Raw genomic sequence first — 16762 nt, 5'->3', positions numbered from 1 at the left:
AAGATCCCGATAGGAGAATGGAGGAGAAGGGATTGCGGCGTGACCATCCCCCCTGGGAGGTGATTTCTCGCTTTCTATCTCTATGTCTCTCTCTGTTTGGCGAGTGCACGCGCCCTATAGTGAAAAACCTCTCCAAAAACAAACAAACAAACAAAAATAATTATTTTATTTAACTTTATGTATTATTATTATTTTCCAGTTTGATCAGAGTGAGAGGCAAAGAGAGGGAAAGTGAGAAAACAAGTCACCAGGTCCAGGATTTGAACCATGGTCGACCTGGTGGGAGTCCAGTACCTTTAACCACCACGCCACCTGCCAGCCCCACAAATGAACTCTTAAATAGGTGTGGAGGGAGGTTGGTGACTCAGCTGGTTAGGAACATCGAGAAGACCCCGCTAGGTGTTTTGTTTGTTCCAAGTAAATGTCTGGCCCAACAAACTCAGCAGACACAAAATTCTCTCTAAAGATGACCAAAACTGCTAAAAATAATGTATACATTTACCTTGTACCCAGGGCCCAAACTGCTCTGTGAGAATGGAGGGACACGTGGGCGATGAGGAGGTGTTCTGCGTCTGTGCCTCGGGCCCTGTGCATGTCTGCGGGTGCTGAGAGTTAGGCGCTCCCCCTCCAGTCCCTGGCTGCCAGTCTTCCTCTTTGTGAAACTTCAGCCATGTGGCTTCTCCTTCTTTGGGTGTTCACACATGGTCCCTCCACGGCTCACTAGAATTGCCACACAGGAAAGAAACGTGGTGAGATTTCCACCATAAACATAATTAACTGTTTTCCTCAGCATTCCTTTCCTACAGCCATGTGGGACAGCAGGGACAATCCGGGCCAGAATCACGAGCTGTGTCATCTCACGAGTGGTCTAACTGGCAGGCTGTGTGCTTTAGGCAGCTCCACCTCACCTTTATTGATTCTCCTATTTATTTATTCATTTTGGATTTTTGTCACAGGGTGTGTGTGCTCATAGGAGAGAGACAGAGAGAGACAGTGAGAGCAAAAATGAGAAATCACCCCCTGGAGGGGAGTGGCCACGACACAGTCCCTTCTCCTCCGTTCTCCTCCTGCAGTTTAGGGCATGCACACACACGTGCCTAGTGTGATTTTCAAGCCACCAGGTCCAGAACTCAAACCATGGTCGGCTATGTGGGAGTCCAGAGCTTTAACCACTACGCCACCTGCTGGTCCCGGTTCTCTCATTTATGAAAACTCAGTAATACCAGCCTATTCTAAGGCACAAACCATGTGCCAGGCATTGTGGTAGATATGTTTAGATGATCCTTCTTTATTTTTAGGTATATTTGTTTCTCCTATGAGTGAGAGAAACAGGCAGAGAGAGAGGTAGGCACCCTCAGCAGGGTCTACATGCCACAATCCACCCCGACACAAACCCAGACTCTTCCACGTGTATCCGCCTCATGGAATTTGGGTTGTTACTCACCACGGCCCAGCTTCCCAGGCTATCTTTTTCCTTTTCTCTCTTTTTTTTTTTTTTTTTTTTTTTTTAATTTTGTTAGAGGGCGCATGTGCTCATAAGAGCAAGATGGGGTGGTGGGGGTGAGAAAGCACCTGCCGTGGGAGATGGTAACACCACAATCCTTTCTTCTTCCATTTCCTCTCGGTTCTGGGCATTCACATACACATTCCAGGCATGTTTCTTAAGCCACTAGTTCTGGGATTTCAACCGCATGGTTGGCCATGTGGGATCCAGCTGCTTTAACCACCATGCCACTATTTGGCCTGGTAATCATTTGAGTATAATATATACCATAATTCTGTGAAAAAAAAATACAATCTGTGTTACAGCTGAGCAAAACTAAGCATCGAGTCAACTACAAGAGCAAATACTTGAAAAATGTGTGTCAGTGCAAGGCTCTCTCTTCCAGTGATAATTACTCTACATCGAGGATATTACGCTATAAAATTTCCAGTCAAGATTCCCAGTGCCCTGACGATTTCTTAATATCATTGTTTTGTTGTTGTCATTTGGTTGGATTTTTGGATTGTTTGTTTTAATTTTGCTACAGGGCACATGTGGTTGCCAGAGAGAGACAGAGGCATAGAGGGCAAGTAAGAAATCCCCTCCCCACCCCAGAGGGGATCTCTGATCACCGTCCCTCCTCTTCCATTCCATTCTTGGGATTTCAGACACACATGCACACGTGCCTAGTGTGTTCCTCAAGCCACTGGGTTCAGTACTCAAACTGTGGGGTCAGCCACATGGAATCCAGCCACCTTAACCACATTGCCACCAACTGGCCGGAGATTTGTGTTGTTTAAGTTTATTCATGCCTTCCAGGAAAGAGAGTCAGGACCCTCCAACAGGGTCTTTATGCCACCAGTTCCCACCCAGCTCAGCCAGTTAGAATCATGGGCACGTGTGTGTCTGGCATGAATGGGAGGGCCTCGGGATGTGAACCCAGGATGTTCCCATATGACTTCAGTATCATGAGTGTGGCACTACAGCTGTGCCACCACTGATGATGTCACTATTTGTGATATTTCAAAACAACTAGCACTGGAGCTGTAGCCTAGTGGGAAGGAGTGGACAGGATGAAGGCAAAAGAGAAGATGACCTGTTGGGCGTGGCCCTGAAGTGGAAGGGGTGAGGACCCAGGGTGACATCAGGTCAGAGGGAGAAAATGGAAGCTCCTGGGTTTTACTGGTCAGAAGTAAAAGCTCTTTTCCACTGACTTCCTTTATTTTTTCCTTTCTTTCTTTTTCTGTTATGTTGTTGTTTTAATTAGGAAGCTGCATCATTTGCAGAAAATGAAGGAAGTTTAAGAAGGGTGGAGGAAGCTTCAGACAGAAGTGAAAAGAAGTGAAAGAAAGCCCACGAGTAGGGTTAGCTCTGTGGCCTGGTGGTTAAGTGAGCTGGATTCCACATGGCCAATCATGCGGTTCAAATCCCAACCCTGGGGGCCTGAAACTACACAGGGCGTGTGGGCATGCGAGCGTGCCCCAGACAGGATGAAGGGATGCGGCTCCTTCTGCCCATGCCCATCGCCATGTCCGACTAGAGCGTGCTTTCTTCCTCTGTCTCCCTTTAGCAAGTGCACATACCCTCCGGCAAATCTGAAGAAAGAGAGAGAGACATGAGTGAATATAGGATTGCCCGGCAGGTTGACGGTGGAGATCAGAAACAACACTTGCACCAATCTGTCCAGGTTTTGTGCCTGTCTTTTTATCTGCCTGGAAACCTTATTCCCACACAACCTTCCTGGCCTTGGGAAGAAGGAAAGGCAGGTCACGTCTGCCACAGACAGAGCAGAAAGTCGGGCACTTCTGGAAAGGCCCAGGGACCAGCACGCTTGGTGCGCCGTCCTCTCCTCCGTATACGCCCGCCTGACGCACTGGGCAGGAGGCTGTGCTCTGTGAATGTCAGTCAGGCCTGCAGTGTTTAACCCACGCCCTTCACCCGGAGCACCTGCCCGTTCATTCCGTGCTCAGCGACGTTTACTGCACAGCCTCTACTACAGAGCAGTCGCTGCATTAGGGACACACTGATACAGAAGACCCCGGCCCTACCCGCAGAGAAGAGCCACTCCAAGCCCGTTGCAGTGCGCATGCTTGTAACCGCAGCTTTCCAGGCCGAGGCAGGAGGACCACAAGCTTGAGACCAGCCTGGGCAACACAACGGGACCCTTTCTCTTAATACAACAAATAACAGTAATAATTATAACTATTCCAGGTTGGAATTGAGTTCTACAAAGAGAGAATTACAGGGACTGGCACGTGGCATAGTGGTTAAGGACACAAACTGTGGTTTGAGTCCTGGATCTGGTGGCTTGCTTTCTCGCTTTCTCTCTCTCTATCTCTCCCAGGTCAAATTAAAATAAATAAATAAAAAGTTAAATAAAAATCATCTCTTTAAAAAAAGAGAGAAAATTACAGTCTACACCATGGGTTATTAAAGTGTACAAACGTGCTACAGGAGCATGGAAAAGAGAACTAAAAATAAGGGGTTTTGTAAGTTTTTGTGTCATTCTCAAGCAGTCTGATTGTTTCCTCCAAAATGAAATGATCTATATATAAAACAACTTGGAAAACAAAATTGGGCAAACTGAAAACGTTTTTTGTTTAATAGGTATTCAAAGATCATGCGATTGATGGAGAAACTTTGCCGTTACTCACGGAAGAGCATCTTCGAGGCACCATGGGATTAAAGTTAGGGCCGGCACTAAAAATCCAATCACAGGTACGGTGGTTTTACCTGCTAACCCCAACATGTGCTAATAGCATGAATAAGTGAACTACATTACTTTTATCCTGCTGGGATACAAGTGATCCTTACCTAACATCTTTTAAAATAACAATTATCGCAATGTGTGATTTACATATAATCGTACATCTTTGTAGGATGTAGTATGTTTTTTTCAAAGCATGTATACAGCATGTAATAATCGAGTCAAGGACACACACATGTGCACCATCTCCAACATGTATCATTATGTTCTGTTGTGCACATTCCAAATATGTTGTACTGGGTTTTTTTGAATCATGTATTAAATTGTCGCTGACATTCTTTTTTTATTTCAAATATGTTTTAATTAGTTACTGACATTTTCTTTTAATAGGGCATGTGTGCTTGCTAGAGAGAGACAGAAAGAGAAGAGAGAGAGAGTTGGGGGGGGTGAGAAATCACCTTTTGGAGGGATGGCCACCCTGCAATCCCATCTCCATTTGCCTCTCGGGATTCCGGGCAGGCACACACATGCCTGGTGTGATTTTTCAAGCCGCCGGATCTAGAACTCTAACCGGAGACTTGGCCATGTGGTGTCCAGCTGCCTTAACCTCCAGGCCATCTGCTGACCCTATCACTGACATTCTCTACTGTGATACGAAGTTTAACTTCCTTGTTAAACTTTTCCCCTCTGTGGTTGGGATCACGGTAGAAGTGAGGGAACTGAAAAACTTGCATGGGGTGGGGGTACACATTTCTAGGCATAGTTGGAAAGGCTGTGGTGTTTGGTTAACGTGCAACAACTAGGTTTCTTTCCAAACAAAATGAACTCTGATTTGTAGCACGTGCCAATTTCTGTGGTGTAAATTCCTCCCACGATCTCTGACAAATTCCCAGTGTCACTGAATACAGAATCGGGAAGAGATACACAATAGCACAGAATATTTTCACCAGATACAGTGGATGTGTCTCAGATCCAATGGGTGTAAATAACTTCAAGGGCAGAGGTAAAAATAAGCAATAACAGTCAAATAATTAGATGACGCCAATTAAGAAGAGAGTTTTGAGTATGACTTGCATTTTCAGTGTAACTGAATGACATGATCTAACTCAATGTTTAATAATGCTGTGTTTAAAAACCGGCTGGCAAACTTTCAGACATGTCATGGTCCTTGCTGGCTGGAACGAGCCGCCCAGCACGCAGCCAGTCCTGTCTAAGGCTCCGTCATGGCTCGTGGATTACTGTGTTCCCCTTAGACCTGCTTTCCCTGCTTCTGCCCTTGCCCACCTGGTGTCTGTCCACAAAACGGTAAAAGGTTGGTCTTTTAAATGCCTCACACAGACCATGTTGCTCTTCTGCTCAAAACCCCCCATTCGTTAGTCAGCTTCCTATTTCCTCCAGAGAGAAAGACGAAGTCCTCTATCGTTTGCACCCTCCCCACCCACCCGTGCCCTTCCTTTCCCGATCCCACTTCCACATGTTTTCCTGTCAGTAACTGCTCCGTCTGCCCTGCCCTCGCTGGTTCTTGACACTCCAGGTAGCTGCATCTCGGGCCTTCCTTTCTACCGGCTCTTCCCTGCCTCAGAGGCTCTTCCCCTCATGCCCTCAAGTTTTGCTGCCTCACCTCCTAGATCTTTACTCAACTACACCACCCCAACAGCGCCTGCTCTAATCACCCCATGTATTTGTTAATTTATTTTAGGTTTTGCCAAAGGACATGTGTGCTTGCCAGAAAGAGACAGAGACACTCTCCTGAGGGGCTGGCCATGCCACAATCCCATCCCCTCCATTATCCTCCTGGGATTTGGGGCATGCATGCACAAACACTGGTGTGACTTCAAGCTTCCAGGTCCGGGACTTGAACCATGGTCAGCCATGTGGAAGTCCAGCACCACCTCAACCACCACACCACTCACTGGCCCCTGATCATCCCATCTAAACTGGCCAGTGCCAGCCCCCACGACACACATACCCGATAGCCTCCCCCTGTGTTCTTCCCCCCACCACCACATCACCTCCCTCCACACCGTGGAACTGACCTGCTAATTGATCTCATAGAGGGTTGCTCCTGTCCCTTTAAGACGTCAGCACCGTGTCAGAAGGACTCTGACCTGTTTTGTGGGCTGCTGTGTCTTTAGAACACGCAAGACTCATAATGGGTCAATAATTATTTGCTGGAAGAATAAGCTTCCTGAAAGTGAAACCAAAAAGCAGCAATTAATCTGCCCCGGTATTTATACAGGACCACATCTGTTGACAATAAACATTCGTGCCAGGGCCGAGATTTCCGCGTGTCCTTCAAAAGTCACTTTTATTTGTCTAATATTTTTAGGGTAAAGAAATTCTTTATTTCTAATGTAAATATTTTAAGTTTTCCACTGGTATTCTTTTTCTTAAACTTTTTATTTTGGAATAATTTTCAATACAGGGAGGTTGGAAAGATAGTGCAGAGTTCACTCAGTTTTTCCTAATGGTAACGATTCATGTAACATGCTATATTTGTCCAAACTAAGACATTTACATTCGTACCATAGGGTTTTTCTTTTTGTTCTTTTAGAGAGATTTTTGCTATCAGGAGCGTGTACTTGTCAGAGAGACAGAGACAGAGAGACAGAAGCCAGAAATCACCCCTTAAAGGGGAAGGCATGCCACAATCCCTTCTCCATTCTTTTCTTGGGATTTTGGGCACACACACACACACACACACACACACACACACACACGCCCAGTGTGAGTTTTAAGCCGCCGGGTCCGGGACTTGAACCACAGTTGACAATGTAGGAGTTTAGCGATGTAACCATTACACTATCTGCTGGCCCCAAGGGTATTCACTGTTAAATGATCTACTTTCCTTTAGTGAGGATAGGACATCCCTTGGCATATTTACGATGACTCGTCATGACTTCTTTTCTCCAGTCGAAGCTCCGGCTCTGATTTTTGACTCGTACGTGGCGCTCTCGTCACGTACATACACGTGCCTCCATGAAGGCCCACTGTGTCGTCGGTAGTCCAGGTGCCATCTGCCGGCACGACAGGACAGGCTCCCACAGAAGCTGGGAGGAGGGCCCAGCGATGGCGGACGTCAGTCAAACTAGACAGTTGTGGAGTCCTTGGGACTGGGAATTCCCAGGGCCCCAATGAAAGGAGAATTAGAAAGCTCCGAGTAACCTCTGGAAGCCCCAGAGAGCAAACAGACTACCGTCATAAATGGGTAACAAGATCTCAGCTTCCGAAACGGAGACTGAGTGCAGAAATCCCTTGGGGTGAGCAGTCAGAGAGAAGGGAAGAACCCTCCTGATAGATCTCACACGGTGGATCTGAACGGGGCACACGAGGACAGGGACGGGAGAAGTCACTTGGAGTGGGAAACGTAGACAGCATCAGAACAGAGGCAGGTTGGGGTGTGAGATGTGACAATGTGGCCTGTGTCCCATCCTGGGTCAGGCCCTTAGCAGGAGCGACCGAGTCCCGGGGCAGGAAGCCAGTGCTTAGTGCTGGGGCACAAGCCCCAGGGCGGCCGCGTGTGTGTCTCACCGATGGCCAACTGTGAGCTGAGCTGCCTGAAGAATTCCGTCAGAGCTGGGCCATCCTGGGGGACAGTGGTGAGGGAGAGGTGTGGTGAACTTGAATGGCATCACTACAATTCAGGCGAGCCACAGCAGACCCGGGAAGGGGAAGTGGGAAGTTAGAGCCCTCTTGATACCCAGGTGGGTTTGGTGTTATTTTTGCCATAAGGCATATGTGTTCGCCAAAAAGAGAGAGAGAGAAACAATGAGAGGAAAAGAGAACTAACGCCCCCAGGGGGCTGGCCATGCTGCATGCCTTCTCCTCAGCTCTCCACCTGGGATTTTGAGCATGCACACACACGCATGTGCCCAGCATGGTTCTCAAGCTGCTAGGTCCAGGACTCGAACTACAGTTGGCCATGTGAGAGCCCAGCACCTCAACCACCATGCCTCCTGCTGGCCCCTTGATATTCAGTTTCACTTCTGCAAAGGCTGTATGATTCTGAGAGAAAGGCTCACCACATCCTAGAACTGCGACCCCCACAACTACACACTGGTTCGTCGAGGAAGTCTTGATGCGTTTCTGCATAAAAAAATACATCACGACTTTCCCAACAACCTAGTGACGCTCCATGCCTGGAACTGCCTCGGTCTCCCCGCCACCTGCGTGTAGTGCTGGGTTATTGAGAGATTTCACAGACTTAATGACTATCATTATCGTTTGTATTCAAAGGTATCTCAGCATATGGGAAGCATGTTTTACAAGAAGACTCTTTCACTTTCAGCCCAGACAAGACAAGCATTCGATCAGTCAGCAGAAACATCCCTTTTGGATTTTAATTCCTGGAGTGATACACTGAGCATTCCTCATTCCCAGGATATAATAATTGCTAAAGAAACAGAGCAAGATATGAGAAATTAAAAACCCTCGAGGAGCAAGAAACAACCTAACCAGTTTTCCAAAGAGTCTAGGCTATCATGAGGGATGCATGAGCATTTCCCAGAACCAAAAAGGAGACAGGGGAGAGGAGGTCAGGCCTTCTGGCCGTCTTGGAGGAGGCTTTGCCAGAGAGCCTTTCTGCCAGCACCAAAAGATCTGAGCACCAAGTGGCTGGAGGCTAGCATTGGAGGCAAACCTGAGGAAGAGCAGAATTTGCAGACATCAAGAGAAGCCCCTGTACATGTCCTTGGAGAAATCTCTTCTGCCGAAAGAGCTGGCACCCAATAAAAAGTGCTTCTTAAACTCTCTTCATCCATTTCCCATCCCTAACCCTGAGAGATGAGACAACCTAGCAGGCCAGAGGGGCCAAAAAAGAGACAGAGAGAGAGACGGGGAGAAGCACAAAATAGAGAAACAGCAAGGCTGACCTCAAAGCCTCCACCTTCCTGCATCGCGGCCTTCTGGCCTGAAGCAGGCCCGATTTAAGGAAGGGGAGAAGCTGAACCTTCAAGTTTCTAGCTCCACCACAGCTCAGGACTAGGTGTTTTTATTTCTGGAATGAAACTATGTGATGACTAAAAGTGACTGGAGGACTCCTTCTCTGAGAGGGACATGCAAATGCACACCCACTTCAGACTTCTTCCAAGGGGCAAAGGCGTTATCTCAGCAAAGCAGGCCTGAACTGGACGATGAGGGAAGGAGGTGAGCGCGCCTCTGCTCACACCCCATCGAACCACACTTTCCACTGCACGTTTGACAGAATGTCTCTGCGAGGATCCCCAGGAGAGTAACAGCGATTGCTCGAGGAGCGGACTGGCTGACAGGAGTATGTGGCAGACTTCTTACTCTACCCCTTTTCTGTTTGTCTGAAAATGTTAACATAAGAAAACATTTTTTATTTTTTTTTTTGTAAAGATTTTTGCTATAGGGCACCTGTGCTCACCAGAGAGAGACAGAAAGCGAGAGATCATCCTCCTGGGTGGGGGGGGCGGGAGGATGGCCACACCACAATCTATTCTCTCAGGATTTGGTACACGCAAGAATAAGTGCCCAGCACGAGTTTCAAGCTGCTGGATCCAGGATTCGAACTGCGGTTGGCCATGTCGGAGTCCAATATCATAACCACTATGCCACCTGCTGGGCTCAGTATTTTTTGTATTTAAAATTTACATTTCAAATGAACAAACCATAGTTGGCAGCCTCTAAGAGGGTGCCCAGGGATCGATCCCTACTGCCTGTTCTTCCTGTCCTTGTGCAACACCCTCCCATCCAGGGTGGGCAGGACTCACTGAGTCTTTTCTCATGAACAGAGTACAGAATCCGTGCTAGGATGTCACGTCTGTGGCTTCTCTCCCAGAGTGCTCAGTTTCGGGACCGCTTGCTCTTGGGGAGGCTAGATTCCACATCTCCAGGCAGCCTGGTGGTGGAGAGCCCCACGTGACCCAGCTTGGAACAGGCTCTTCGGAGGCCTGCCAGCAGCCTGGGGGGAACCTAAAGATGCTGCGGCTCCACTGGGGCCCACAGCGTGATGGCAGCTCCTGCGAGACCCTGAGCCAGGGGCTCCCAGCTACGCCACGCCTGGATTCCTGACCCTTAGAAACTGACATAACAAATGCACTGCTTCAGTCGCTAGGTGTTAGGGCACAATGTCTCTTTCACAGCAGCGACGAATGAAAATAAATTGCATTTAGAAAACACAAAGAGCATGCTACCAGCATTCATGTTTTCTGATTTGGAAGATGGGTTTGTGAAGTCGTTTTTCCACTGCTATGCTAATTTACCTAAGCTTTTTCTTTCTTTCCTTTTTACTATGAAGACAGCGGAGCTTTCCTGACTTCTCTCTACACCGCATCGTCACATGGACTTGCGAATTGCTGATTCACTCTCTTGGTCCATTTGCTAAGAGAGGGACAAAGAGAGTGTACAAATAAAATAATCCCCCAAATTTCAAAATTTCATTAATTTTGTATATTTAAAATGAGATATTTAAAATGACAATAAACTGATGAATAATGAGTGTCAGAGTTTTTACTAAAAACAGCTGGAAGAACATCTCACTCTGTCTTCCCATCTTTTCATTCATCTGATCCCCAGGGCACTAAAGACCAGTTTTGTCACCCAACCTTCCACCTGTGTAATTTCCAAGACACAGAAGTCACACAAAATGCCACGTGTGAGTGAAGAGATGCTATGGTGAGTGAGGGATAAAGAGAAAAGCTGAATATTTTTAAATATTTATTTTTTATTATTATTATTACTATTTTCGTTTGCTACAGGGCACATGCACTTTCCAGAGAATGACCGAGAGCCAGAGAGGAAAAGTGAGAAAGCAAGCCACCAGGTCCAGGATTTGAACTGTGGTTGACCATGTGGGAGTTCAGCCCCTTAATCACCATGCCACCTGCTGGCCCTGCTTAATATTTTTTATTAGGGATAAAGGGACAAAGGGACCAAATGGTTCAATACTTACTGAATTTCATCTTTCTGCTCAGTGAGTCAACTGAGTTGGTGACCGATGGAGTTGGACAGATATGTCTCCATATTGCCCTAAGGACAGTGTTCTGATGTGCATGCTGCTAGACCATGCATGAGAAAAGATCCAGAACTCGTGCAGAGGAGGCTCTCTGCGGCCGTCAGTACTCTGCACTGCAAGGAAAGGAGACTGAAGTTGCTCGTCCATAACAAGATAGTTTTTTTTCCCCAGATTGAAGAGTTCTGGGCAATAAGTTTTGTCATTCTTTTAAGATGTGATCATTGTATTGTGGCTTTTAAAAAAGAGATTTCATGGGACCAGCAGTGGAGTAATGGCTATGTTGCTGGACTCCCATGTAGTCAACCACAATTCGAGTCCTGGACCTGGTGGCTTAAACTCACGCTGGGCACATGTGCATGGCCAAGATCCGGAGAGGAGAATGGAGGAGAAGGGATTGCAGCTTGGCCATCCCCTCCTGGGGGGTGATTTCTCGCTTTCTGTCTCTCTATCTCTGTCTTACTGGTGAGCACATGCGCCCGATAGCAAAAACCTCTTCAAAAAAAAAAAGGGGGGGAGATTTCCTGAGACCAGCAGATGCTGTAATGGTTACGTTGCTAGACTCCCATGCAGTTGACCGCAGTTTAAGTCCCAGACCCAGCGGCTTAAAGGTGGCTTAAAACTCATGCCAGGTGTGTGTGCGTGCGTGCCCAAGATCCTGAGAGGAGAATGAAGTAGAAGGGATTGTGGCGTGGCCATCTCCCTGGTAGGAGTCATTTCTCTCTTTCTTTCTGTCTCTCTTTGTCTCTCCGGCAAGTGCATGTGCCCTATAGCAAAAATCTCTTTCCAATAAACAGAAAGAGGTTTCTTATTTCTTAGAACTATATACTGAAATACATGCAAATAAAATGACGCATGTTGTTTCTGCAGTTTGATTTGATCTTCCCCACAACCTAAGATTCAGTCTGTTATTATTTTATGGAGATTAGCAGAACAGAAGACTTTTGGGTCTGAGATGAAAGACTTTATAACAAAGAGTAAGCAAGCCTGCTCTTTGGCTTGGAGTGGCGGTGCATGTGGAGGATGGGGAAAGAGATGGACCTCATTTCTTAAGGTTGCCAGCTGCATAAGCAGCCCTGAGAATGCCCTGGAAAAAGAAGAATTGTAGCCTTGCAGTTTGGGCCCACACAGCAAGAAGCACAGAAACAAAAAGCAGCCCAAGGAACAATGGCTCTCCCAGCAATACCATGGCATGAATTTGTCTCCAAAACACCATCAAGAGCAGAGGGTGCAGGGCAGTCATTGGAGTATGTGTGAAACGAGTTTGGCCAGGAGTTGATACTTACTGAAGCTGGGTTTTGAGTACATGAAGTTCACTACATTACAGTCTCTCTACTTTCATGTATGTTTGAAATTTATCATGGAAGTTTTTTGTTTTTGTTTGTTTGTTTTTTAATATATTTACAGGGGTCAACAGGTGGCATAGTGGTGAAGGAGCTGGATTCCCACATGGCCAACCATGGTTTGAGTCCTGGACCTGGTGGCTTGAAAATTACACTGGGCACAGTCTTTGATGTGTCTGATGATAGCTACAAGATGTCATGGTACAGCTGTGAGAAGCTAATCCCATAAAACATCACTGACACCGTTCTGAATGCTTTGACCTATGCACACACTTTTCTATTTTTAAAGAATTATTATTGGGACCAGCAGAGGCCATAATGGTTACATGGCTGGACTCCCACATAATCGACCATGGTTTGAGTCCTGGACCCAGGCGACTTAAATCTCATCCCGGGCACGTGTGTGTACATGCAGAAGATCCTGAGAGGAGAATGGAGGAGAAGGGATTGTGGCGTGGCCACCCCCTGGGAGGTGGTGATTTCTCACTTTTTGTCTCTCTGTCTCTCTCTGTGCTTCTGGCAAGAACATGTGTCATATAGCAAAGCATCTCTCTCTCTAAAAAAATAAAAAAGAGAGAGAGAGAATTATTTATTTTATTTTATTTATCATTATTATTATTTTAAGGTTATGTGCAGTCACCAGAGAAAGACAGAGAGAGAAAGTGAGAAAGCAAGCCACCAGGACACAGGCTGTGATCGGCCACGGGGGAGAACGTGCCTGAACCCTCATGCGCTTGCCCGCCCTACGCACATTTTTAAAAACTGCATTCCTAAGGCACCAGCAGTTGGCATAATGGCTATGTCGCTGGATTCCCATGTAGTCGACTGCAGTTTGAGTCCCGTACCCAGCGGCTTAAACTCACGCCGGGCATGTGTGCGTGCGTGCCTAAGATCCCGAGAGGGGAATGGAGGAGAAGGAATTGCGGTGTGGCCATCCCCCCTGGGGGGGGGATGATTTCTTGCTTTCTATCTCTCTGTCTCTCTCTGTCTTTCTGGCAAGCACATGCGCCCTATAGCAACAACAACAATAAAACAAAACAAAACAAAACTGCATTTCTCTCATACATTTCACCCTTCTTTTTGACTCATTCCCTTTTGGTGATTTTTATTTTGCTACTGGAGTTATAAAAAATTTACTGAACTGAGTGTTCAATTTAATGAAAAGGTTAGTTGTTTCGTAGTTCTGGAAGATTAACCTCATCAAAGAAAAGTAAAGGCCGCAAATGCTTGTTACTGCAAAATACATAAATCACCACCTCAACATGGATGAGCACATAGTCCTCGGCAAGAGAGAAGGGAGACAAACAAGTGATAAGGCTTCTAATTATTTTCAAGCCATTTTTGGAAAGAATTTTTTGGTCAATGTTTTTTACAGTTATAAAATTAAGAGCATTATTCTGTATTTTCTTAACAAATCCTCCCTCTGTTCATAAACATATAGTATGGGCTCTCTTTTTTTGGTAATCTATGGATTCCCAGAAATACTTAGGAGGCCATCAGTGTGGCTGTTCAAGTAGGGAAAAAAAATGAGCCATATAGAGCCTACCTGTGCAGAGCTTGTGGGTCTGCTGATGAAAGCGTTTATCCTAAGTAGGAACATTCCTCTGTATGTGTGTGTGTGTGTGTGTGTGTGTGTGTCTGCATGTCTATGTATGCTAGCTGATTCAAGTTTGAGGAAAAGGGTGCAAATACCAGATGATGCTCAAATCCTTTATCGGCCCATTCCCTGTCAGCCTCCTCTCAACATTATTAATTCTTTGATATCTAAAATGTACTCAGTAATCTTCTTCGCTCCTTTTGGGGAATAGCTACGTGGCTACACTTTTTTCCCCCCACAGTTGCACTCCTATATAGAGAAATAGTTTATTTCACTTCCTAAAGGGTGAGAAAGTTCCAGAAAAGGTGACAAACCAGCTGTTAGAAGAACCTAACAACTCTGCTTCTTGGGGCCAGCAGGTGGCATGGAAGTTAAAGCGACTAGATCCCACATGGCTGACAGTGTGGTTTGAGTCCTGGACCCCATGGCTTGAATGTCACGCTGGGAGCATGTGTGTGCCTGCCCAAAACCCCAAGAAGAGAGTAGAAAGGGACGGTGGTGCGGCCATCCTCCACTCAGGAGGTGATTTCTTACTCTCTCTCTCTCTTTTTCTCTCTCTCTCCTTCTGTCTCTCTTCCTCTCCAGCAAGCACACATGCCCTACAGCAATAACTAAAAGAAAAAGTCTGCTTCTTAACTGTATGTCTTCCTGTCTTTCTCCTAAGACCTGCACTAGAAGCCTCAGGCCTCGTACCTGTCACAGTCCTGACACCGTGCTGTCCTCACAGGGGCTGCTCGCCACCGGGTACCTGAAGACCAATATCGAAATTGAACTTGGGCCACAGATGCTTGACGCTCTCAGCCCTCCCCTTCTTGCAGCCACTTTCTTCTGCTGAAACTCACTTGCAGGTTTCCTAAATGAGTGCTCGGAGTTCTCCCTCTGCCTCCCAGACAAGCAAGCTCACCCTAAAGTTTTGCACAACGTGACCGTCATTCAACTCTTGACCGTCTCTGCGGAGGGATGCGCCTCCCTGTGCTAATGGCTCGCCTGACAGCAGATACATCTTCACCCTTTGTCCTGCCTCTTCACTTCAAGTCCCTCAGTCCACATTTTAAGGTCGGATTACCTCACTTTCTGAGCTCTTCCTGTCATGGCAAAACATCTGTTCTCTCTTCTAAATTGTTCAACTTTCTACAGCGCCATCTCGTTCGTCCTCCACTCACTGCCCCAGTGTCTTGGGGGAGAGGTCCTAGGGGACAAAGTCACAATATCCCTTTTCACTGAAAGCATGGGTCAGGACCAGCAGTTGCCGTAGTGGCTATGTCGCTGAACTCCCATGTAGTTGACTGTGGTTTGAGTCCCGGACCCAGTGGCTTAAACTCAAGCCAGGCGTGTGTGTGTGCGTGCCCAAGATCCTGAGAGGAGAAGGGATTGCGGCGTGGCTGTCCTCCCTAGGGGGTGATTTCTCACTTTCTGTCTCTCTGTGTCTTTCTGGCGAGCGCACGCATCCTATACCAAAAACTTCTCTTCCCTCTCCCCACAAAAAAAATCAAGAAAGCATGGGCCTATTCAGACACAGTCTAGGATACATACACTCTGAGTCTTCAGAAAGTTTAGTCTTCAAAAAGTTCATGGAAGAACCAGCTAGATCCCACAGGGCTGACAGTGCAATTTGAGTCCCAAACCCAGTAGCATGAAAAACACACTGGGCAGGTAAATCCTGAGAGGGGAAAGGGCAAGGGATTGTGGATTGGCCATCCCTTCAGAGGTGCTTTCTCACTTTCCCTCTCTCTCTCTCTCTCTCTGTGTGTGTGTGTGTGTGTGTGTGTGTGTCTTTAACTCCTAGCACACACACTCCATAGTAATTTTTTTAAAGCTCATGGAAAATGCACATTCTGAAAAAACCATGCATGGATTTCAAAGTGTTTTGCACCTGAATAAACTCATATTCAATTGTTTTCATGAACTTTTTGAAGTACCCTTGCACTCACTGTGTTTATAATATGGCGTGAGGAAGCCTTTCTCTTGCATCTACAATTCCTCTTGCTGCTGCTTCTCTCGTCTCAGTCTTCAAATTCTGTTTGAAGCATTTCTAATTCTTTATGCCATCTTGTTGTAAAGCTATTTCATTAATTCAACTGGAGACACTGTAGAAGTACAAGGTAAAGTTTAGGCTTCTGTCTTATATCAAAAGCCTGTTTTTTCCCCTAAGTACACTGCCACCAGTTGCTTTGGATCATACACTGGAAACGTCATTCAGGTGCTCTCTGAACACTGTGGAAACTAGACATTTCTGTCTTTCTATAATTTTCTAAACCGTCAATCTGGTCTTTGGTGTTTGTGTGAGTAATCGAAAAAGTTCTTGGCAGGAAGCACAGTATTGCTGGAATTATTTCAAAATGCAGTGCTGTGCTTTGCTTTGATAACTGAATTCTGCTGGGTTTCTTTCACCTGCAAAACAGAGATTACCAGTGTTTACAAAAAGCATGGATACGATAAGATTAGTACTAGCAGAAAACAGTCCCGTTACTGTCAAGACTTCAGTCGCAATTGCTCTCTACGAGAGCAACCTACTTTCCAGTCATGTTTCGGTCCCTAAACACTGAATACATAGAAACAGCTTCCTCCAAAACTGTGGGAAGAACTTTCATCCACGGTAGCTTTTTCGTATGAATTAGGCAATGATCAGGTGTTTGTTATGTGATACTGGAGTTACTGT

At 46.4% G+C, this 16762-nt stretch overlaps 2 protein-coding genes and 1 long non-coding RNA gene across 5 annotated transcripts in view; 1 reads left to right on the top strand and 2 right to left on the bottom strand.

Annotated features, from left to right (window-relative positions):
• LRRC31 (leucine rich repeat containing 31) overlaps positions 1 to 1618 on the bottom strand; it is a 72059-nt gene extending 70441 nt beyond the window's left edge. For all 3 annotated transcript variants that reach the window (XM_006150257.3, XM_006150261.3, XM_006150259.3), the window contains exons 1-2: positions 1573 to 1618; positions 503 to 720 (exon numbers count right to left, since the gene is read on the bottom strand). The gene's annotated coding sequence lies outside the window, so the exon portion shown is untranslated. The remainder of the gene's footprint in view (positions 1 to 502; positions 721 to 1572) is intronic.
• The window catches only part of SAMD7 (sterile alpha motif domain containing 7), a 20905-nt gene extending 11412 nt beyond the window's left edge, over positions 1 to 9493 (top strand). Inside the window, exons 6-7 of the mRNA XM_006150262.3 lie at positions 4091 to 4201; positions 8427 to 9493. Coding sequence (XP_006150324.1) covers positions 4091 to 4201; positions 8427 to 8615 — 300 coding nt within the window. The 3' untranslated portion in view covers positions 8616 to 9493. The remainder of the gene's footprint in view (positions 1 to 4090; positions 4202 to 8426) is intronic.
• Positions 1619 to 16493, bottom strand: LOC102483492 (uncharacterized). Its single transcript, XR_334784.3, has 3 exons — positions 16035 to 16493; positions 6227 to 6378; positions 1619 to 1778 (listed from the first exon to the last, which is right to left on the bottom strand). It is a non-coding gene; the product is annotated as an uncharacterized LOC102483492 (long non-coding RNA).
• Positions 16494 to 16762: the final 269 nt, after the last annotated feature.

The sequence above is a fragment of the Tupaia chinensis genome, unplaced genomic scaffold, assembly GCF_000334495.1.
Source record: "Tupaia chinensis unplaced genomic scaffold, TupChi_1.0 Scaffold000281_1, whole genome shotgun sequence".
NCBI classification, from domain to species: Eukaryota; Metazoa; Chordata; class Mammalia; order Scandentia; family Tupaiidae; genus Tupaia; species Tupaia belangeri.
The sequence above is the reverse complement of the archived record's forward strand: the minus strand, read 5'-3'. Positions and strand labels throughout refer to the sequence as shown.